A 25,131-nucleotide genomic window follows, 5' to 3' on the forward strand; every position below is an offset into this window, starting at 1 on the left:
TAAACTGAAAGCTTCAAGAATTTAACAAAAATAGGCCATACACTTCATAAAAAGTGGATCGGGTTTCATTATTTTGCTTCAGTCTGTGTCTCTAGCTTCTACTGTGATTTCCACTTTATAGTATTTGCAAATACCTTGCTGCAAAAACAGAAGGAAATTAATTGCATAACACCAGATAAAACAGACACAGCCAGTCTCAGAAAGCATGTACCTGCATGAAGCGACCCTCTGACGTCCCGAGATTAGCGATGGTGAGGTCTCCTTTAATGAAGGTGGATATGGATGTTAAGAGGACCTGGTTGAATTGGCCCGTGAATAAGTCAACGCGCTGCAAAGCAGTGGTAAACTCCGTTCGATATTCATCATTGCGCACTTCACAGCCCGATGAATTTCTCAAAAGTGTCTAGAATAAAATATGGTCATAGAAATAACATGAGTCCAGATGTGAGCAAGCTGGTAAAAAACTTTGTGTCTTTTCAGAACTCGGATTGGAATGGCAAAGGAAAACTATGCAAATAGACAAATAGGTCCAGATAGGAAGAAATAATTCTAGTGACCTAAATGAATCCAGTATCACTAGGTGCTGCTGTGTATATATAGACTCTAAAACTGAGGGCAATTCTCACCATCACAGTTTGTGCCATGGTCAAAATAAAAATGGAACTTAGCTGGTGCCAGTAGAAGGAAAATAAAACTATTAATGCCTCAGCCCTGGACAAGAAGGTAACACTTCTAGCAGGAAAGTCCAATGAGATGAATTTTAACTGGAATAATCATGTTAAAGTCACACTAGGACATTATATTTTAAAACGTGTGCCTCTGTGCACTGGTGTGCAGTAAGGTGGCGAAGAGTGATGGTTGACAGATGATTCAACAGGAGGCAGCAAAGCAGACCCCAGAACCAGGTGTTGCCTCCAATACTGGTTCCCTAGTAGTTATTTGCTTTATGTAATTTCTGTAATCTCCCTGTGCTTGTGAAATTCATGTTATCTCTGTTTCAGTTCCCCAATCTGTAAAATCTAGAGTATTACAGAAATGTACCTACCTTACAGAGCTGCTGTGAAGATTAAATGAACTAGTTTATAGAAATCTCTTACACTAGAACCCTGGACACAGAGAATACCATTAAGTATTTGCCCTCATTATGGTGAAAGGCTCAAAAAAATGTAAAAGTTGTACATCAAATGCCTCAGTAACCAGCTTACTAAAAGGCAATTACCAACCAATCACGTATTTATCTCTTAGCTGTAACTTCACATGGAAGGATTTTAAAAATATTATTCACTAACACATGACAGTTAAGCACTGTGGATCCCTCCCTTCACATAGACACTTCAGTTTCCTTGTTTCCTTCTACTACTTAGACTGCAACACCTGTCTCCTTTGCAGGACCATCTGTTCCTGGCTCTCAGTGTTAGGGTTTCTTAAGGCTCCATTCTAGGGCTGCTCCTCTGTTCACTCCTCACAATCCCCCACTAGGATATCTCAGTTTTATTCTGTGATGTCTATTACTATTTAGTTGACACACACGTGTACCTTCAGGCTACCCTGGTCCTCTGGGCTGACTGTGCATTTATCAAACTGCCTATGAAATCTGCACTGAGATGTCTCAAAGACCTCTCATTATTACAAATAAAATAGGACAATAATAGAAAATCTCTAATCTTCAACTCATTTTCTTGCATTTGTAGCTACATACAAAAGATGTGTAAGAATGAACTTTTTCTCTCTTTTTCTTCCAAGTTAGACTTTGTTTTCCTTATATGTCTTCTTGCCTCCCATTATCTGCCCCAAGCTTACAAATTTGTAATTATCTTGTCAGGATAGTCAGGAGCTTGTCACCCTATCTGTCATTTATAAACTCTTAAACTACCCCTATTCCTGAAAAAAAAAAATAGCTTTAGTGACATTGGTTCATATCGCCACACTCATTCTCCATCTACCCATAAATGTTTTACTTTACTTGTTCATTCATTCAATTAATATTTATTAAACATCTACTATGTGTGATACTTCTACTACTAGCAATACTAGTGGTGAACAAGCAGGGTCCCTGATCACAGGGAGCCACTTGGGAGAAGTCTCACATCACTCATGTATCACACAAGCAAACAGTAGTTGCTGCTGTAACTAGTGGGATTTCACATAGGTAAATGGTGAATGCTACAATTGAAGCATTTGACCTAGATATTTGGGTCAGGGCAGGCCTTCTGAAAAAAGCTGTTTTATATAGCAACAACTGTTTCTTCATTTTAAATGGTGATAAATTAGCAAACAGTCTCAGAGATGCCTAACCTAGTAAGATGTTCCAGTTCTAGACATTTTTGATGTATCAATGAGTACTATTTCACTATTTAATTGGAAGCTTTTCTTCACTGAAGTGCTATAGATTGCTCTGAGGAACAGCACATAACTGAGATGTACCATCAATTCAATAGTAACCGATTAGTTGGTAATTAAGTTTCCATTGTGTGATCAATCATCCACTTTGCAGAGAGAGCCAGAGCTAAGGCAAGCTTCTTAAAGGAGCCAAGACCAGTTCTAAATCAAAGGCCAGCTGGAAGTGGCTGCTCTTCAGAGTCAGCTTCTGTGGTTTTGTTCCTTCTCCACTTGTTCTTACTTTTTCCCTATGCCTAGGTGGCATTCTGGGAACTTTAAAGCCTCGGACTTGACGTGGGGTTCAGTGCTAGTGAAGATATGAATTCATTAGGAGATATAACAATTTGCCAAGTGTGGAGTAGAGTCTTAGGTTGTAAACTAGTGTTAGCCTACTATCAACAAGAGGCTAGGAATTGTCTCATTCATCTTTTATACCCACTGTGTATCATGCCTAACACACAATAGATATTTGACAAAAGCCTGCTGAAAAATTACTGCATTTGCAAGGTAACCCAGGGACATAGTCTGTCTGCCTACCCAGCTTGCTTTGTGGTTTGCCTTGCAGAATGGAGTGATCTGGAGAATGGAGGTGAGGTTCATCTCAGAGTGTCTGCAAACCTGCAGGAACTCCCTGATCATTTCTAAATGGAGAGAGAGTAACAGGACCAGAACTTTACCTTCCATATGTCTGCTTTCTCACATGTAAGGCTTAATAACTATAGAACTCTGCATCAGAGTTAATGTAATATTTATATTGCACACTTCAAGGCTTCTCCTTCAGGAAATAGTAAAGTCACTAAATGGTACCTTCTTAAGGACTGATAGGATTAAGTTATGCCTCTATTTCCTCCCAAACAAATTACAAAGTAAAGGAACACCGCACAACATTGGAATAGTATCTATGGAATTCCGTGATTTTGAAAAGCTGTGCAATTTGGAGTCAAAAAAACCCTATGATGTCAGGCTCAAGTAGCATTCAAATTTCATAAGCCAGGGGACCCTCACCTTTTTCCTTTTCATTTTTTTTTTTTTTATTTTTTTTTTTAGTGGAGGTACTGGGGATTGAACCCAGGACCTCACTAGTGCTAAGCATGTGCTCTTCCACTGAGCTATACCCACCCTCCCTTTCTCATTTTCTTCACAGCTGAGGTTTGCAGGAGACAGGTAGGGGCACTAGCTTCCAGGAAAAAGTAACGTTCCAGTGCTTACTGCAGGAGAGGGGACTACTCCATGTCTCTTCCTGAGAGAATCCTGATAAACTCTATGCCTGGGGTCAAGGTGTCAGGAAGCAGCTTACAGAGCTGCGGGTTGTCTTTGCGCTTGAAAAGTAGAAGTTTAACTATTGGGACCCTTGGTTTAAACTCTTAGCATTACAAAGGTAAAGCACCATGCAAATACAATGAAATCTCCATCTGATTCACTGTGCCCTTATAGATAACCAGTGAATGTGTCTGTTTTTCCTTTGTGCAGGGAAGATGGGGTGACTTCTCATCACTTTACACACAGTTAGTTCTGGAGTGTGACATTTGTGGTGGGCTTGGGCCCAGCTGGAAGAACAACCACAGACCTGTGCCCAGGGGTCTCCTTGCCACTCATGCTTTTCTTAAAGCCAAGAAGTCTCGTGCTTTGTGGTAAAACTGAACACAACTGGTGGAAAGCAGTTCTCTGATACAATAGCTGCTTTGGGGCACTGCAGAAGAGTCTACAAAGTTTCACCCCAGCACCAGTTGAGGATCCAGACTAATGCTCTCCCCTTACTAACAAAGGGAGGAAGGAAGGAAGGAAGGAAGGGAGGGAGGAAATCAATCTTTACCCTGCACCTACACTGTGCCAGGCACTGAGGTGGGCATTTTCACATACAAGCAGGCTTATGGCAACCCTCTGAGGTTTCATCACACTGAGTTTCAGGAGGAGGAGACCCAGGGCATCCAAGGGTGGCAGCCACAGGTTCACACTGGAACAGGCATTCAAATTTATTTCTCTCTGATTCTCAAGCTCGTGAATTTCTTTTGCTACTGTGTACTATTCTGGGCAAAGTTCCGAGAACTGCACAATTACAGAAACTGGAAAGTGCCTTAGAGACCATCTTGCTCTAGCCCCTCATTTTATGTATGAGAAACTGAAAGTCAGGGAATTATAATTTTAAGACCGTTGGAATCACTTAACAAAAGTCATCATTTATCATGTAAACCTACAAGTATTCAAAGTCAGAAATGTAGATTTGCCCACTCCTGATTCTTTTTTGGAGAGAAAGGCAGGAATTAATCATTATTTTCTGGACAATGGCACAGAGATGACCACTAGCATTTTGGACTGTTCTAGTCAGTGTGGTTCTCAAATCTACTTCTGTTTGTCATCTATTTTGGTTAACGAACACTACCATGTTTTCATTCTGGTAACTTGAAATTTTGGCCACCACCAATTCCTCTTTCTCTAGGAAAGTCTTGATGAACTTTGCTCACATCAAACCAGCTGCTAAGTCTTGATGAACTCTGTCTGCACTGTGTCTCCCACGCGGCCCTCCAGCCACTCCTGCACCCCTGCCCCGGCTAGGTGTTCCACATGGCCTTCCTGTCTCCCATCTCATCTGCCTTGAAACAGTTATGGGCTATCACTTCCTCCTTCAAAACTTTAGTTGCTTCCCAAAGGCCTGCAGGAAAAGTCCAAACTCCTTAGTATGACATCCAAACCTGCCTTGATTTACATTTTTAGTCTTTTTTTCCATTAATGCATTAAGATTTCCATTAAGATGGCCAGGTGACCATCTAGGACACTGAATGAATCTCAGAGTGGCAGTCTTGACACAAGACCCTTCCCATTCTTGGATTCTTGCACGTGCTTTGGCAGCTGATGCCCCTTCCCACTGGTCACTGACTCTCGCTCTCTACTCATGTAAAGCTGAAGCCTGGCTCTCTTCTAAAACATCTCTTTTTACATCATCTTTTGAATGACAGAAATGATGTGTCTTATTGGATGGGGGAGGGGAGATAGTGACAAAAAATGAATAGTGGATAGTATAAAGGTATAGGAAGATAAACCATATAGCTTGAGATATTTGAGTCAAGAGGGAAAACGAAACTTTAAAAAATCACCCATATGATATATTGTTTAGGGTTAGGGTTACATGTGTGGTGCAGCTTAAGGCAAGGGAAAAGTGAACAAACAATTCACAATTGCTGTCTACCCGCTCTTCTGGGTAGGACACATGGGGGTTTCAAAGGCACTGGTAATACTCTCTTTTTTAAGCCTCGTGGTAGAGAATCAGTATTTGTTTTATTTTTCATACACACACAATGCATAATATATAGTACATTATTTTTTGTGTATATGAATGTATCATTATGAAAATAAGTTTTAAAAGAAAACAATGAATAAATGGGAAGTAAGAAAGTGGAGAGAACCTATTAAGGACTCTCCTCACCCCAACTTCCTGATGTCCTAAGCAGGTTTGAAACATTCTCGTGGCTTTTTTCAGCTCACAGGAGCACACAGTAATGATGTTAAATAATATCTGCATGGTGGATTATGGTTTTCAAAGTACATTATCTCATCTGATACTCTCAACAAGTCTGTGATTTGGGTTTGCTATGATTATCATATTTCTACAGATGAAGAAACTGAGGTTCAGAGAGTTGTCAGTATCAGAGCTTGAATCCTAGCTGTTGATTTCAAACCTATATTCCTTATACTGTATCATGCTACTTACTTACTGGCTCCTACAGGGTTTCTGAGGCAAACCCACACTTTACGGACAGTCTGAGGACCTGGTAAGAAAGAAGAATGAGCATGCCTACAGGGCAGGACTGGTTCTATCCCAGCTAAGATTTGATGAATCCTATGAACTTAGGCAAATCACTTGATCTCTCTGGTTCTGAGTTTTATTTCACTTCTTTAACAAACATTTGTTTGTAGTGTGTGGAATGTGTCAGACACTGTTCTGAACACTTTCCAAATATTAATTCACTGAATCTTCATAACAACCCTTGGAGGAAACAGGCACGGAAAGGTCACATGAGCAGCAGTGGCAAGGCCAGTACTAAACCTTGGCCCTCTGGCCCCAGGGTCTTCACCCCTGCACTAGGCTACCTGATCCTCGTCTGTAAAGGGAGAGGTTGAGAGACTGATTTGAAAGTTCTCTTCCAGCTCTACCACGCTGTGAGTCTAAGAGTGGCTTTCCAAAGCTTTCCTTGGGCTTGGAATCACCAAACTGCCACCAGCCCACCGACGGAACAAATGATTGCTTACAATGTTTAGTAAGATGCCATAAGTCCCCTAACCATCAGGGACTATTTCAAAACATAAATAGATTCTGGATACATATGCCTATTCTATAAGAAGCTTTGAAAAGCACTTAGCTTTCCAAGGTTTATCCTCTTCTAAAATAACTGTATGATGTCAACTCTGAGAACCAATGGAAAACATGGCTTTTATTTAAAGTTGTTAAAGAAACAAGTTTTGTTTTTTTTTTAAAAAAAACTGTTGTTTTTCTGTTAAAAAACTTGTTTCTTTAACTTAAAGGCTTATACACTGTCATTGGGTTAAATAATAGGAATTATTCTATACTTTGTAAGTCTTGTACAACAATTTAGTCTTTCTTTATCTTTTCAGAAGCACTTGACAGATTTGTTTCTACCTGACTCAGACATATACTGTTTTTTTAAAAAAGAAAAGTGAAGTGCTATATACCTCAATGTATTTGATTCAAGATGTTTCCTCTAATTAACATTATGATGCATGCAGTGAATATGCAATTACATTTAATTCAGTATAATTAAGGATGTGATATATTTAAAATAGTGATTCTTCTAATTGATCTACAGGACAGATTTAGCTCATCTATAGGTAATTTAAATCAGTCTTGCAGATAGATTTTTCAAAATGTACTATTTTGTGAGATTTTTGCCAGTTCACTCATACCAGCTCTCTTCCCTTCTTACCCACAACAAAATTAAAGAAGCAATTTAATATTAACTTTATTCATAATTATATTTTGTACAAATTCTATGGACATGTAATAATGGTTTTCAGAGGAATACATATTTCAAAATAGAAAGTCCCTCTTTGCCTAGGACATGTCTTATAGCTGGCTAAAAACTCAACTGCTTTAACTTCAGGAATTCCACTTTGTTTATTTCCCTAAATTTCATTCGTGTCCTCTCTTCTCTTTGCCATGTGGGACCAGGAGGAGAGTGGTGTGGAGCTGACTGCAGGCAGAGGCACAGAGATTTGAACTTTGGCGTCTGCTTATATTTCCTTCAGACATAGTTCATTTTCCCTCAGTCTGTACTCAGATGTCTACGATGTCAACACTGAAGTGTGGATTCTCTGTAAAATGCAGAAGAGTCAGTTTTCTGGCAGAGCAAGCCCTTCCTTTTGGGGTCTTTAATGCAAGGCCAGACTGTTAGGGTGGTGTGGTCAAACCCTAAGAATGCGACTACATTGTTTTGTGTTATGAAGAGGACTCTGCCTGATGTTGCTCAGTCATGGTTAAAAGAAAGATGCTTCCTCAGTACTTTTGCTGCCCTGAATTCCCTCTGAAGAAGTGATCTTGCCATGACTTCAACAACCTCAGACCTCAGTTGGAGTTTCAGCAGTTGAGCAAAACAGGGGAGCAGTTAAAGAAGGATTGATTGTCTCTAGGAAGGAAGACAGGGCATCCTCTTTGGCTGTGTGTAAAGCCTCACATGGTCACGAACGTAGCATAACCAGGCATCTGGCCAGTCAGCTGCTGGCTCAACACTGGTGATTCACGAGGTGATGGATGCTGCCTCGTGCTGATGACCTAACTTCACACACCCAGCCGCATCCTCTGTTCTGAGGGCCAGCCTAGTCTCTGCAACTGCCTTCAGGCCAAGTTTGAATGTGCCATTGATGACACTGAAACTCATCATGTTTCTTTCTAAACTGATTCCCTTTCTAACTTCATATTTCTAGGTGGCATCCCTAAATCTGAGGTCTCAGACATCTTTGATCTTTTTCCTTTATTGTTTACATCAGCTTATCGACTCTTATAAATGTTTCTATTGAATTAAAGAAAAATTTTATACTTAGCTTCCCACAATCTGACTTCCTTGATTCCATAATCTCCTTCCTCAAGTCCACTTCCAGTCATATCCAGTGGTAATCATACAAGCCTAGTGGAGAACAGCATGGGTTCAGGGGTGACCATGCTCTTATCGTCTGTGTGAACTTAGGATACTTAGATCTCCAAGCCTGACTTGTAAGATGGAAAAATACATTCTATCTAATGAAATTGTTTGAGGTTTAAATGAAATGAATCCAGTGCCAGCAATATATTAAGAGGTGATTTCCTTCACTCATTTGGTCATTCAAAAATATTTATTGAGACCTGTAGTAGGTTCACTAGCATTCCCTCTAAATTCATATCTACCTGGAACCTCAAAATGTGACTTTATTTGGAAATAGGCTCTTTGATGAATAACTAGTTAAGAATCTTCAGATGAAGTCATCCTGGATTTAGTGTGAGCCTTAAGTCCAATGACTGGTGTCTTCCCAAGAAAAGGAAAGGACACAGAGAGGTACACCAGGAAGATGGCCATGTGAAGATGAAGGCAGAGACTGGAGTAATGCTACTACAACCTAAGGAATGCCTGGGACCACAAGAACTGAGAGAGGCAAGGAAGGATTCTTTCCTAGAGCCTTTAGGGGGAGCATGACCTTGACCGACATCTTGATTTCAGACTTTTGGCCTCCAGAACTGTGTGAGAATAAATTTCTGTTGTTTTAAGTCACCAAATTTCTGGTCATTTGTTACAACAGCCCTAGGAAACTAATACAAACCATACCATAATACTGTTCTGGGTGTAGAAAGGATACAGCAGAAAACAAAAAAGGCCTAAATCCGTGCCCTTGCACGTAATAACTTAAATAGTTATTATTATTGTTGTTGCTTGGTCTTGTGTTTCCTCACAATGCTTTTGAGGACAGAGTCCAAAATTCCAATTATTTAGATTAAGAAGCCTTGGGTTTTTCATCTGTAAAATGGAAACACTCACACCTGTCTAATAGAATTATTTATAGACGGTAAGGTCAGACCTGTCTGTCCACAATTATTTTTCATTATTCTCTAAAGCAGGGGTGGCATTCTTTTTTTGTAAAGGCCAAGGCGAGCAAAAATCTTGGCTTTGAGTGCCACTGGGTTCCTGTAGCATATTTTTTCCTCGCAAGCCCTTTAAAAATGTAAAAAATATTCTTAAATTGCTGGGTGTACAAAACAGGTCATAGTTTGCCAGCCCTAGCAAATGCTTCTACCTATAGTCCAGCCTGTTCTCGTAGTGTCCCTTAAAGGCGCTGTGCACACAGGGAGACAAGAAGTAGACACACAAAATAGTTAACTAATAATGCAAAGTACAAAGAACTTTGTTGATAGATAAGTTCTGAAAACACTGGTACAGGTAGTAAATGCTATAAGATTAGATAAGGGTGAGATCAGAGTGGGTTTAAACAGCTGGGGAAGGCTCATGGCAGAGGCCACAGCTGAGCCAGGTCTTGACAGAAGTTGCATTAGTGAAGGGGGAAGAGAGAAATACTTGGAGCAGAATATATTTTATGTGTGTGTATGTATAGATTTACAAACACATGTGTACAAATGCATTTATATATAAATGAAATAAATATATATCCACTCTCCTCTCGAGGCACCCTCAAAGGTTCAAAAGACTCAGAATCCTACAGTGATAGGGACTCTGGAATTCCGCATATTAAAATATTTGCTTCTTTATCATTATTTCCTAAGGTGACTCAGATCTAAAACAGACCAAGCCCATGTGGTTTTGGTTAGCAGCCTTCATATTCCACTTCAGTCACAGCCAGGAGTGACAGAATGATTCATGAAGAATGTTGTTGCATGTGAGGAAGATTTTAATGTTGAGTGTATAGAGGCTCTCTGCTTTTCTCTATTTAGTTAACAGAAAAAATTTAATGTACTTACTCATAGTAGTATAACAGATACTCAAAAGACAGAACGTCAGTTACCCTGCACTAACCAATAAAACAAAGCAGCTCTTCCTGTGGAGTGTAAGAGCCATAGTCTATTTATGTGTCTAACAGTGTCACACTCAATAGAAACAGGCTGATGAATGTCTTAGTGGAAGAAGAGGAGAGGTGAAAGATAGATGAAACTAAAGTCCTTCAATTATGCCCAAGTTGCTGTTTAAACCCATGACTGTATTCTAGCCTGCCGTCACTGTCATCACCTCTTATCCCTCCTTTCCATCTTATTGTGCAGTGAGACTCTTTACTCCTCTTCTCCACCTGTTCCTGCCCAGAATTGTTTATCAGAAACCTCAATCTGCAGGCCACTCTTCTCACTGGTCAAAGTCCCTGAGCACCTTACCAAACTCTTTTCTAATCTTACTGCACCTACACGCAGGCCGAGCTCAGGAAAGTTTCTCTCTGTACAAAGCATGTACGTAGTGCCTATGAAGTGGTGCCATTGTGAGGTCTAATCCTGTGGTCACAGTAAGGGTGGTCTTGAAAAAGATTTTCATGCTTAACCTCTTTTCCTTAGCCTGCACATTATTTCCAACTTGAAATCATAGATTGGTGGTCAGTAGTGAAAATTTATCCATTCCCAAAGCAAACTTCATGGAAGGGCACTTATGGTACCATTGCTTGAGCAATGTCCACCAAAAAGGTGTTGCTTAAAGTCCCTCATACAGACCATATCACCCATGCAAAGGGGAAGCTCTGTAGAAAGGTTTGAGAAAGCCTTAAGGAGCACAGAGGTTACTCCATCTTTGTCTTTTTAATAGCTTTGTGTTTTCCCAATTTTAAGTACAAAGCTCTGGAATTTCCATTTACCTTCCTTGTCATCATCTTTTCTTCTTTTATTTTTTTCTTTTTGTTCCTTGATCCACCTTCATCCCAAACTGGTGGATGAAGGAGGGTGTGTGTGTGTGTGTGTGTGTGTGTGTGTGTAAGGAAGAGTTATATGTAATGATGAGGAACTTTCCAGAGTTGCTTCAGTGCTCTTTAACTCTTAGTAACTCCCCAATTCTATAAATTAGTTTTTAGAGATTTGAGGGAAAAAAATGAAAAACTGTTTTATTTATAATTTATTATTTTAATCAGCATTTTATTACATTATTTGAAATATGAGGCTTTATCATAACTAAGGCTCATTTGATAAATATATATTTTGTCCAAGTTATTTTGGGGCTAATGAAGGACCAGTGAACATAATACTATGAACTATGGTCAAAGATATTGTAGAAATAAGCAATGGGTGCTACTGGAGTACACAGGAAAGGCAGGTTATCCAGAATGAGAAGTTAGGGGAAAGCTGGAGAAGATTTTCCAGGGAAGGAAATGGTTGAATGGAATTGAAAAAAAAAATGAGAAACTGTTAACCCGACAAAATGAGTGTTAAAGGGAATTTGAGGCAGACAAACTAATATGTGTTATGGTAGGGTTGGGAGAGAGACTGATGGATTCTGGGAACTACAAGTATGGATAGGTTGACATATATGCAATAAAGGGTTAATATCCAAAATATGCAAGGAATTCATACAACTCAATAGCAAAGCAAAACAAAACACAATTTAAAAATGGGCAAAGACCCTGAAAAGGCATTTTTCAAAAAAAGACATGCAAATGGTCAACAGGAACATGAAAAAGTGCTCAACATCATTAATCATCAGGGAACTGCAAATCACAACCACAGTGAGATATCACTTCACACCTGTTAGGATGGCCATTATCAAAAAGACAAGAGAACCAGCTCCCGGAGTATTGGAAATAAAAGCAAAAATAAACAATTGGGATCTAATTGAACTTAAAAGCCTTTGCACAGCTAAGGATACCAATAACAAAATGAAAAGACAACCTACAGGATGGGAGAAAATATTTGCAAATGATGTGGCTGACAAGGGACTAATTTCCAAAATATACAAACAGCTCATACACCTTAATATCAAAGAAACAAGCAACCCGATCCAAAAATGGGCAGAAGACCTAAATAAGCAGTTCTCCAATGAAGACATACAAATGGCCAATAGGCATATGAAAAAATGCTCAGCATCACTAACTGTCAGAGAAATGCAGATGAAAACTATAATGAGATATCACCTCACAACAGCCAGAATGGCCATCATTGAAAAGTCTACAAATGATAGATGCCGGAGAGGGTGTGGAAAAAAGGGAACCCTCCCACAATGTTGCTGAGAGTATGGACTGGTGCAGCCATTATGGAGGACAGTATGGAGGTTCCTTAAATAACTGAAAACAGACTTATCATGTGATCAAGCAATCCCACTCCTGGGCATATATCCGGAGAAAAATAAAATTCAAAAAGACACATGCACCCCAGTGTTCACAGCAGCACTATTTATGATAGCTAAGACATGGAAACAACCCAAATGTCCATCAACAGATGACTGGATAAAGAAGATGTGGTACATATATACAATGGAACACTACTCAGCCTTAAAAAAGAATAACATAATGCAATTTGCAGCAATATGGATGGACCTGAAGACTGTCATTCTAACTGAAGTGGGCCAGAAAGAGAAAGAAAAATGCCACATGATACCATTTATATGAGGAATCTAAATAATAAAAATAAAAAAATAATAATAATAACACAAATGAACTAATTATTATTTTGATTTCTTGAATACGTGTAAGCACATTTGACTGTCCTTTATGATTGGATTGCTGCATTCTGTTGATTCTTATTTTGTAGTTGGCTTTATTCCTTTGATAACCATGTAAGTTTAAAAAGCTAAAAATCTAATCTGTTCTTAGAAACAATAATTAGCACATATATATAAACTAAAAAAAGTGCAGTATACTGTATATATGTATTTACATGCAATATAATGTGTATGTGTAGTTGAACTATAATAATTCTACATAATAAAACTGGAAAAGAAGAAAAAAAGACAAGAGATAGCAAATACTTATGAGGATGCGGAGAGGAGGGAACCCTTGTGCACCTTTGGTGGGAATGTAAACTGGTACAGCCAGTAAACAGTATGAAAGTTCCTCAAGAAATTAAAAATTGAACTACCATATGATCCAGCAATCCTACTCCTGAGTATATATTCAGAGGAAACAAAACCATTATTTCTAAGAAATATTTGTGCTCCCATGTTCATTGCAGAACTATTCACAAAAGCCAAGACATGGAAACAGCCAATGGATGAATGGATCAAGAAAATGTGATATATTTGTTTATATACACAATGGAATATTTTTCAGTCTCAAAAAGAATCCTGTCAATTGTGACCCTATGGATGAACCTGGAGGGTATCATGCTAAGTAGAATAAGCCAGACAGAGAAAAACAAATATTCCACAATATCACTTGTACCTGGAATCTAAAAAAAAAGTTGATTCATAGAAACAGAGAGTAGAAAAGTGACTGCCAGCGGCTGGAAGGTGGGAGAACTAGGGAGAGATTGGTAAAAGGGTGCAAACTTTCAATTAAAAGATAAACAAGGTCTGAGGATCTAATGTATAACATGGTGACCACAGATAATAACACTGTATTATATAATTGAAATTTGCTAGGAGAATAGAAAAAAAATAATGAGTAAGAATGAGGAAAAAAACAAGAAAGTTGAGAGCAGGCTAGGGTGGCAGTGGTGAACTTGAGTCATCTTGCACCAGCTTACAGAGCCAATTGTGAACATTTCTTCTTAATTCTTATTCAGTGAATTCACTTTCATTGCTTGAAATTAGCTTGGTAGGGTATTTACACAACAGAGATCAGTAAACATTACAAACCAGGGAATTCTACTCCCCCTGACCTCTGAGTTAAACATTTGCCAGAACACCAATGAGTGTGAAGGAGGACCAGGAGATAGCCAGGGAGAAGGTAAGAAACGCCTTGAATATCATACTAAGAGTGTGGATTTTACTCTGAAATTTTTTTAAGGGATGCAGTTACATAAATGTGTTTGCTTTTGAGAAAGGCTACTTATACCAGCAGCAGTCTGGAAACAAATAGATTGGTGGGAGATGAGGATGGAGCAAGAGAGATCTAGTTTCATCTTACTGGCATCATTTTCAACACAGTTATAAAACAAAACCTGTATAGAATGATAATACACAATTTTCTGTTTCTGCTTTGTGTATATGCAGAAGGAGAGAAGAAGTAAACATTTTAAAGTTCACAGAGACCAGGTTTTATTCTGGAGAAGGAATAGAAGCAGACTGAACTAGGTAATGCTAATGAAGAAGTTTGAGATAGGTGGACTAATTCTTTGGAAATATTAAGTTTCTTGATTATATAGGTGTTGTGAGTTGCACCCAAACCAGCAGCTGGATAAGGTACTTAAGAAGGTCTTAAATAAGGCTAGTACACAGAATGAGAATGTCAACATGGGTTAATGAATGAGAGAGGTTGTGTAAACTATTACTTAATCCCAGCTGAGGGTTTCCTGAGCCACGGGGGAACTGGGTTGAGGTTGATAGACAAGAATAAGGTTAGAAGGAAACAGAGTATTAAACAAACAATAGTTCAGTTTAACCTGTCATTTACCCTGGAGGTTAGAAAGTCTTGCTAGTAAAGAGAAAGGTAAAATGAAGCTATGTCAACACCATTATTAAAATCATTGTCCAACCATTCCCTGGAACAGAAATTTTATTATATATTGGCAGAGAAAATAGAAAATTGTTCTTGAATCCCCAGAATATAGAGCATTAAATAAAGCACTACAAGTTATAACAGCTGGTTCCAAGGGCCCACGAAGTACAAGGAAAGCTTTAATATCTAAAGCTCACACAAATACTAAATACTTACTTATGAAAATTTAGGTGTTTACTTTCCAAATATTTAATAACCCTTCTTTTTTCATGAATTCATCTGCATTCAACTGAATTGTTACCACCAGATAAGGGTCATAAGATACTCAATATTATAGCATGGCTATCCTAGATCCCACAATAAATTGGAGTTTATTTTTAAATAAAGAATTTTCTTTTCTATGGTGTAGTAAAGTCCTGGTGTATATTTTTCTAGAATTTATAAGTGTACTACAAATGGTGAACTTCAAATTTTCAACAGTGAGATGAATATGTCTTCCTGTGCAGAATCCACCAAAAACTAATGCAGATAGAAGAGGAGGCATGGGGGAATTAGTGTACCATCCTACCATATACTCAGGATCATAAAAAGCACTGTTTGGCTAAACAGCTGAAATTGTTGCTTATGTTTTCATAAGCATTTGATTCTAAAAAAGTATCTAGATAGAAAATACCATACGTCTCAATTTACCGTAATATAGTATCATTTTTTAAAAGCAGGCACATATTTTAAGTCCTCTTTGTACATGTCAAAAACCTGTACTTTGAACTTTCCATGTCAATTACAAGTAATACCCAATATTGTTAAACCACTACTTACCTATTACTCATCATATCATAAACACTGACTAATATTCTTAATATTGGGCCAGTAACAGAATTGATCTTGTGCTTTGTCTGCCCAATTCTACTTGGAATCAATACTTTTCCAAAGACTCTTCCAAAATGAGAGTGAGAAACTCTGCCCATTTTTTTCCACACCAGCTCTAGATAAACCCAATATAACTGACATTATTCAAATTAGAAATACTTCTCAATTACTCTTACTAATATATTTACTGTTTCTTGTTTACCATGATGTTGGAGCCACAAATAAGTTTACATTTAATGAATCATCAGGTATATTATATTCTATTATAAATTCATCTTCTTTATTAATTTAATTCAGCTCCTTAAGTACCAGGATAACCTAACTTGACCTCATATTCACCTTTGTTACTGCACCTCAGAACATTTCCAGAGTCCTGGACCTTCTCATATTTATAAATATATGAAAAAATAATAATTTCATATCCCCATTATTTTTCCTGAGATTTTGTATAACCCCTACTCACACTGTACTCTTATAAACAATCTCTTACAGTCAAGTTTCTGGTCACTTTACTGGAAAATAAACAGCCCTCTGCCTGTAATTATAGCCTTCAGGAAGGGGCAAGCCAGTGACCTCTCTGACTTGTAGGCACAGGAATAAGCCCTGAAGATTAAATGCCTCATATTCCCTCACCTTTTCCCTTGGCAAACTCCACTCCTTTCTTGGCCAAACAAAAGTGAACAAAGTGAACACAGAAAAAGGTGAGAATTTCTTTTGATACATATTTCTGCATCTGCATTTCAAATCTTTGTGGCTTGTGGAGATGACAAAAACAATGCTTTTTGCGTTCTAGTCATAAAAATACGTTTGTAGATGTTTATCAAAGACTTTCATCCAAACACTGCAGCAAATCAGACGGTCTCTGTTTACTGTGTAAATATATATATATATTACATATATATATATCTAGATATATCTATATATATCTAGATATATATATCTATTTTGGAAGACAATTTTTTTTTTGGTCAAAATCAACACTATTGTCTATGATCTGTAAAGCATATGCTTAGGTACAAAGAAGCATGACTAAGTGCCCAAGACCTTAAACTTATTTACATATTTGCTGGATTAAATATATGTAGATAAACATGATTAAAATGAAAGAGAAAGGCAAAATGTGTCTGTAGCTAGAGATGCATTAGAGCAGTGTAAAGGTGGCACTAACTAGAGCATGTGCCCCTGTACATTCAGTAGGTGCTCATGACATCCTCGTGAGTCCTGAGAGCTCCTGTCCCTGACTTGGCCCTCTAGCCCCACATGATTCTCACAAGAAGGAAAAGGTCTAAAATGGATGCAGTTGTGCAGAGGACCGTCCACAGATGCAGAAAGACAATGAGACTCAGCATCACATTCCTTTGGATTCTATCAACTTTCATAATTTTGAGCATTTCAAAAGAGCTTATTCTGTGTGTTTTCAGAATTATATGACTCTTTTTGTCATAGGACTTATTGGTAATAGGTTAACCCCCTCTATCCCCAAGAAACAGGTCCTTCTGATGAATAGGGTCTCAAATGTTGGCCAAAGAGGAAAGAAAAGGGAGACAAGAAACAACATAGACTGATACACAAAATTTCTGTTTTCAGAGAAGCTGATAAGGTGATAAGAGTTTGAGAGGCAGTGAGAGTGAAAGCTACCTAAAGTATTAGCTTCTAGAAATCTACACATTATTGTCTTCATCCTAAGAATCACTTAATGAAAAGTAACAATTCATTTAGAAATCAATGAAAAGATAAAGTTTGAAAACACTGACAATTTTTTTAAAAAAGAAAAACTGTTAAAAAACTAAAATTCTCCAGCACAGTCTTACTTTTTGTGATACATTTTTCTAAGTTTAAAATTATACTCATAACCAGAACCTACTTTAAAAATCTGCTTAAAAGCAACAGCATGTAGTTAAGACCTAAAGCTTATGAAATAGGTTATAATTATTAGTCTGTTAAATACTGGCTATGTACCTGACTATGTACTAAGACATACTGCTTTTTCTAAAATTTTGAGCTTTATGTAAATTAACTTTTAGCTTCATGAAAAAGTTAACTTTCACCTCCCCAGGGTGGCCTTTTGTGACTACATTACCAAATTTAGATCTTCCTCCTCATTTGCATTCACAGATATTTATTTCTCTCACACTATATTTCAAAAATTATCATGATGTATTTGTTTACTGGTGTGACTGACCCTTTATTGTCATCTCCTCTCCTAGTCGGTTTGCTTTACAAAGACAAGAACCAGGCCTATCTCACTCACCACTGTGATAACCAGCAGGGTTAGACACTCAGTAAATATCTGTTGAATTTCTTGTTGAATCTTAATCATATGAATAAATCCTTTCCCTCTGTCTCTCACTGAAAACAATGGTTACAAGTTTTTGGCCATTTTATGCACTAAATAAAATGGTAAGGCTTCCAGGACTTGGCTTAAACTAATAAGATGAAAGAACAAGTATGTAATGTAATTAGCTTAAAATAAATGGAAAATATTGCACATTTTATTGTCAAGATAATTTTTAGAGATATTCGTTTTTGCTATTGACTGCCACTGCATTAGTGCTCGTAATCTGCTTAGTGCATTAGCACTAAATACTATTGATTCACTCAGAGCTAACAGACCAATTTAATCTCTGCATTTTTCCCATTTCCTGAGGACCACTTCACCTCTAGTTTAGTTAGTAGACTGGTTGTTAGATGCAAGTGTTAACTGGATTTTAAATTTAAAATGTCATCAGAAAATTAAGTATCTTACAGATTTACATTTTCTGGTACAGGGACACAAATTCTAGCAAATCATGAATAAGCCATATATTTGGAGATAACAACTCAGTAAGTTTAATTTTCAGAAAATCAGCTCTAGAAATGAATGCTTAACAAATCAAAACTGACCTGAATTCATGCCTTTTACCTAGAGCACCATTTGAAATCTCACTTACCATTTTAGTGTTCTCTGACTGATGAACATTTTGGAGGCTTATCCAAATCAAACAATTGAAGTTAGGCTTTAGCCTGAATTTAAAATTTATATATATTTTTTTGTTTTATAGTTTACTAACAGTATACTATTAATAAACCATCTCCCCCTATAAGTGAACATTAGGAATCGTTAAAATAAGCCTTTATCCTACATTAGCGTGCATTGTAAGACATTTTTCTGTCCTCTTGTTGAAATACTAGAGAATATTTTTGAGGTATTGGAGGTAGATAGACTTCATCTGCTCAACCCTGCCTAGGTCTAAGATGAAATACAGGAAATCTCTTTTCCAAGGCTTTAAGGATAGATGTCTACATTGCCCAGCAAGTCATTCATATGCAAATGAACCTGCCTGTAACATTTTAGTTGGAAAAAATACATAATTAGCAGACTGGAATGTATCCAGGATCCTAGAATCACTTACCACATTCACTATTATATTAAAAAAAAAATCAAAGGAGTTTTAATGACTTCAGGAGTAGCTGAGTTCTTGGTTTCACTTCCCTGATAAATGAGCCCTTTACAGCCCTCCCTGGATGCTGGAGATGTGACTTACAGAACATAACTGGGCACTGAGTCATTCTGGACTCTGGGTACCCACTGACTCAGTATTTGTGCCAATCTATGAATAAGCAACGGCAGAAATTCCTGGTGGGTCTTCTATCCAAATTCTGATAGATTCTCATTTTTCTCATTAGAGTGAGGAGATAAGAATGCAGGGTGGGATGCCATCAATGAGATAGAAGTCTGAAGTAAGAGTGTAACACCCAAAATTTGATCTATTATTTGTAATTAAAAATCCATTATTACCCAAGGAGGCTATTAGTCTTTTGAAAATGCAAGATCTCATATGCTTTCAGATGTCTCTAATCACGTAGTAGTATGCCAATGAAAGTATGTACGAAAGCTGTGGCTTCAAAGTTTTATTAACACTTGAGCTTTTCAAAAACCAACTTTAAGATTTACTTTTCCCCCGAACTTATTATTTGCTCCATTAATTTTACCAAATGAGTCTAGAAATCAACTACTTAAATAAAACACATATCACACCACTTGCTTCAAAGAACATTAAGAAGAATAAAAAATTAATTAACAATGCATGTGGCATATAACTGGAATTATATGGATTGTGGAAACACCATCAATTATGTCATGAATTGACATAATCCACAGGTAAAGCCCACCTACATTTTTGGTGACAGTTTCAGCATTAACTGTATTTTTTGCTTAGCTTATTAAAACATCATGTCTTTGCCTTTTCATTCTTTCTTAGGTGTACCTACAAATAAGCTACAAAATGGTTTAAGGAAGGGTTAGCAGAAGGACGAGAAAAAAGCAAATGGCATTAATAGCTCACTCTGTAATTGGTTTTCTAATACCCCCAGGGTGTGCCCTGTGATCTCAGAGAGTGTTACAAAATTCTGGAAAGAAAATATTTTAAATTCCTTTTAATAAAATAAGGCAATATGGCACTTTTCATGGGACAGGTAGCATGAAGAATTCAAATAAGTAAGTTAGGGAGCAGCAACTCCCTGAGCTTGGGAGAGAATAAAGAAGAGTTTACAGAAGGAAAGGAATCAAGTGTAAAATAAACGAATTTCTATTTAGTTTTTTTTAAAAGTATATTGAATCCTTATACCTCAAGGATTTTCTTTCTTGCAAGATTTTGCTTTGGTAACTACTACATTTGGCATATGGCCAAGATATTTAGTGTTTAGAATGGAGAATCCTCAATAACATTCTTCATATAGAATAACATTCTCTCATTTCAGAACATAGGAAGTAAAAAGCTCTGAAATCTGACTTTACATTTTTCATCCCTAATACAAATGTGTTCTCTTGAGAGTGCTAGATTATTTAAATAAGACACGCCAAAACAGTATAATTACATGGATGTTATTTATAACATTGACTCCACATTCCCAGTTCAAATGGTTTGGTGTGGGAGATTATAGATATATGGCCTATAAAGAGTTATAAATCTTTGTTTATTTTATTAAATATTATGAGACATGCCCTGAGGATAACAGATCAATAATGGTCCTTGTGGTTTCCTGATGGAAGGCTGCAATTATTTTCTTCCATTACAACTTAAATGTAATCCAATTTTACTCATCTATCATCTTTATAATAGTAATAAAGAAACATCATTGTATGTTTATTTTTCTGCCTATTCCTATTATTCCTTGTTTGCATTCTTGTTTTGATTTTGTTTTCATTCAAAATTGTTCTAATCATTTTGCTTTCTTCCTTTGATGGCTCTGAGTGGTGACCCTTTAACTTTGGCACTCTGAAACGGAGATGGAAAATTACTACTTTAAGTTTCCTTTATTTTGGGAAGCAGTTGGCTACTCTTTGAATTTGAGTATAAATGAGGTTTAAAAACAAGGAAACTTGATACAAACAACCTGTGAGGTTCACTTTTTCTAAAGCTGCATTATCTGCAAATTTGAATACATAATATAACTTAAATTAAATGAGCATAATAGTATCTTATAATGCCACAGGTAGTTAGAATTGAAAGTCAGGGAAAGGAGCACACCTTACATCTTCTAGCTTGACTATACAGCACAATTCTGATTCACTTATCTTTCTCTCCACCCACCAAACCATCACCACTCCACCTTCTCCTTTTTTTCTTCCCTTTTTCTTTTGGAACTATTAAGTCTGAAGGAGAACTTACACAAATTAAGCATTATGGAGGTGTGTCACTCTTCACAGTTAGTGAGGGTAGTGAAAGACTCTCATAAGCAATAGAATCAGAATGTTCTTCTTCTAGAAAACAATCCAATAATTTGAATTTGACTTTCTTTGCACAAATACTCTTTACAATAATAGCTGCAATTTATTAAGTGCCAAGGAAAAAGTCAGGGCCTTTTACAAACATTATTGCACTTGTCCACACAATAATCCTGCATGGAAGAAAATGGGTTCAGAGAGTTTAAATAACGCTCTCATGGTCAGACAGATAGAAAATGGTGAAGTACAAATCTGAACCCAGATCTCTTTGATTTCCTTAGGCCATGTTGCCTCCTAAAGAGCTAAATTTATGGTCATCTTATTGTGGCAGGCACTTTATATTTATTATCCCACACTTTTATAAAACCCTGGGAAGTAGCTATTGTTACCGGAATGTTGCAAATGAGGAGACTGAGGCTCTAAGAATTAAGTAATGTGGCAGAAGTACACAGCTGGTACACAGGAAACCAGGACTTCCACCCAGGTAAGTCTGGCACCAAATTGCATGCTTTTCCCCTTCAATTGCTCAATCATTGGTCATTAAGATGACCAACATATTGGTGAATTTATTTGCTACAAACCTTTTTCCACTCTTTCAAATGCTTGCACATAGAGCAAAACTTTGATAATGGGATTGCAACATAGTATAATGTGATAATTGTATTTTCTGGGTAGATGAGAGATACTTCAAGAATCCTTTTTTATTTCAACTTCGATTAAAAATCTTTCCAAAATGTATAATTCTACTTCTCTTAGTAAGCATACTATAATTTAGGGAGCAGGATAGTTGCTGATTTGGGGACAAAAATTCCCTTTTTCTGTACTGATTCTTATTTGGAGGAAACTAGGCCAATGTGTACTGATTCTAGTTTTTTCCTGGAATAATTGTCATGTTACTAAATTCTTTATATGATACTGTTGAAGATTCCAGTTAATGTGCTTAAAATGGATTTTTAATAATTTATCCTCAAATTGAAGGTAAGGGTTTCTTCTCTTGAAATTAGGGGATTTATAAAGTCTCCATATTATAGGGCATTTTCTCAGTTACTTTATTTTGAATAATAATGTGCTGTTTAGGGAACACACATTAGCCTAAAACAATCAATACTAATTTAGGATGCTTATTCATCATCGAATGACGAATGGGTAAAAAAGGTGGTAAAGATATCTAAGACTAAAGATTTAATCATTTGTGTGTGTATAATCTCATAATTCTAAACGTTGGAAATCACTGTAAACAAACCCTTTATAAATAACTTTCAAAAGCAACACACAAAACGATTACATTATAAAGATTAAGAATATATTCTTATAGAACAACTGATATAATCAACACTAATATTACATAAATGGATATCTGTGGCTTGGAATAAGTTTCCAGAAATAGCATCACATGTGGAAGTAAAGAGTTCTGAAGCAGAAATAACTTAGAGGTGAAGATGATGTGCTCTGGAAACTATCAGATGACTCAAAAGAGGACTTTAGTGATGTCACCAATATGAGAAGACATATATGAAGAGTTTGCCCAGACACTTCCATAAAATGTGAGAGTGGAAAAAGCAACATAATAAATGATCTAAAATTACCAAGTCAGGTCTAATACACCTGCTAGACCCATAGTATCTGAAAGACCCATTCCTGGCACTCTCTTTGTCTGGTCTTGTGACAGAAGCACTTTTTGCACTAGGGCAGAAGCACAAGGAAGCTCAAGGAAGCTCAAGCAGGGCCAGAAAACCCCTGTTGCCTAGAATGTGTTCTTAAACTGAAAACTGGGCAGAAGCCTCGGTGGAAAGTTACTGCTGCGGCTTTCTTAACTTTGTCCACAGAGCACACAAGGGTCCCTCCATAAAGATCTGGTTGATTAGACATGTTAATAACAAAACTACAATATATGTGTCTATTCAGTAAATGATATGTCAAAATAAAAATGCAGTTCCAAGAAATTGTTAGAAGGGTCATCTGATATCTTTGCCAAGTAAATTTGCCAAGACAACATGGAATCATTGTACTATTTAGTGTCTTTCCAAACTTATTTGATCTTGTAAATAATTTTGGTTTTGTGTGAGTAATGGCTCTAGGTGCCTTCATTTTAAAATGAAGCTGGGAAATGATTGTATGCTGATTATTGGAACAATCTGGGGTCATTCTGTGGTGGGTATATGAAAACTGAGAATGTGGATAGTCTCATTCTTAGAAGAATTTTGACCTTTAGTAACCAGGGAAGATAAACAGGCAAATAAATAGAGGAGATTTGAAGTTATTTGCCTGTATGGAATTTGGCTAGTATAAAGTTGGCTTCCCTTATAAGAAGACTATGTTGGCAAGTTCCGTCTTGTTTCCCACAAGAATTTTTGCGATGGGAGTGATAATGGTTTCAGGTGTGGTTGGTGCATTTTGGGCATTTTTCCTGGGCAGTAAAACTGACCTGAATTTCATTGGGTAATCCTGCCTTTTTGTTCCTCTTGGAACACTAAAAAAGTCAAAGGGTTAGGATAAAGTTCAGCCATGTTTTGAGAATTTCTAAAATTGATATATACTTTCATACCTAGGGGCTGAAATGCACAAAATAAAACAATGAGATAAAATATCAATATACCCTAGTAAGGTAAAATCTCTTCTTAATTTTTAACAGAACAAGATTTAAATAGCAAAGTCATGTGCTCTGAGGCCCTGCAGGAATTTCTCATAAACTCTTTATTAAAATTGTGTTACTCAAGCAATTTATTGGATACGGGAAAAGTGTTCTCTCTGAAATGCTATTAATATTACCCTTTTATTTCATAATTCCATGTTTCTGAAAGTCTTTTTGTTTCTTTTCATTCTTTTGTATTTTCTAGTGATGAAAAGGGGAAGCCTCATGAGTAATCTCATTGTTTCTTACAGATTTTACAACATATATTAAATGTATTCAGGGATAAATAAGTTTTACTTGGGATATATATGTATGTATATTATATATATATATTCATAGACTTTGGAGAGGGAAGGAAAGAAGTGATGTCTTTAGTTCACTAAAAGATGAATTCATTTTCTCAGAAGTATTTTTCTAGCTTTATAAATAGATTACTTGGATATTCCATCTGGAGAAGTATCCCAGACATTTCAGCAAAAGTGAACTAAATGTCTCTGAATTCATATGCTGTTAGTATCCCCACACAAATTATATACTTTCTCTTATCAAGAACACTGTTTGTAATTAGAACCATTACTATTCAGACTGAATATTGTTAGAGTAAGTGAGATGTACATTTCCAAGGTCAAATTGTCTTTAAAAAAAGCTATCCTGTTTGTTCATCCAAATATGATTGCTAGTGGTTATTAGGTTAGGAAGCATAGCCACGTCTGTATGTTCAAGACTGGGTCCAAACCAAGAAAGCTCAAGGCCACACTGGACTGCCAATTTGATACTCCTTCTCTAGTACCAAGTGATCTGATGACTAGCAGGATAAATCCTCTGTGTAAGGTAGCCTTTACTATATCTAAATGAAAGCAACAAAGAATTTCCCTAACACTTCCTGTGAAAATATCATTTCATGTAAGTACAAAAAATTATCAGTCACAAATATTTATACCTATAAGAATCAAATATCAAGCAGGCAAAAAGCACCAAATTAGAACTTGGT

General features: G+C 36.9%; 1 protein-coding gene and 1 long non-coding RNA gene across 4 annotated transcripts in view; both read right to left on the reverse strand.

The window, feature by feature from the left end:
* The window catches only part of LOC102504138 (F-actin-capping protein subunit alpha-2), a 201,014-nt gene that overhangs the window by 151,371 nt on the left and 24,512 nt on the right, over nt 1–25,131 (reverse strand). For all 3 annotated transcript variants that reach the window (XM_032483641.1, XM_032483640.1, XM_006177483.3), the window contains exon 3: nt 212–403. In XM_032483641.1, coding sequence (XP_032339532.1) covers nt 212–403 — 192 coding nt within the window. The remainder of the gene's footprint in view (nt 1–211; nt 404–25,131) is intronic.
* On the reverse strand, nt 3,472–21,871 carry LOC116664873. Its single transcript, XR_004321369.1, has 3 exons — nt 21,375–21,871; nt 5,303–5,306; nt 3,472–3,483 (listed from the first exon to the last, which is right to left on the reverse strand). It is a non-coding gene; the product is annotated as an uncharacterized LOC116664873 (long non-coding RNA).

The sequence above is a fragment of the Camelus ferus genome, chromosome 7 (genome assembly GCF_009834535.1).
Source record: "Camelus ferus isolate YT-003-E chromosome 7, BCGSAC_Cfer_1.0, whole genome shotgun sequence".
Taxonomy (NCBI): Eukaryota; Metazoa; Chordata; class Mammalia; order Artiodactyla; family Camelidae; genus Camelus; species Camelus ferus.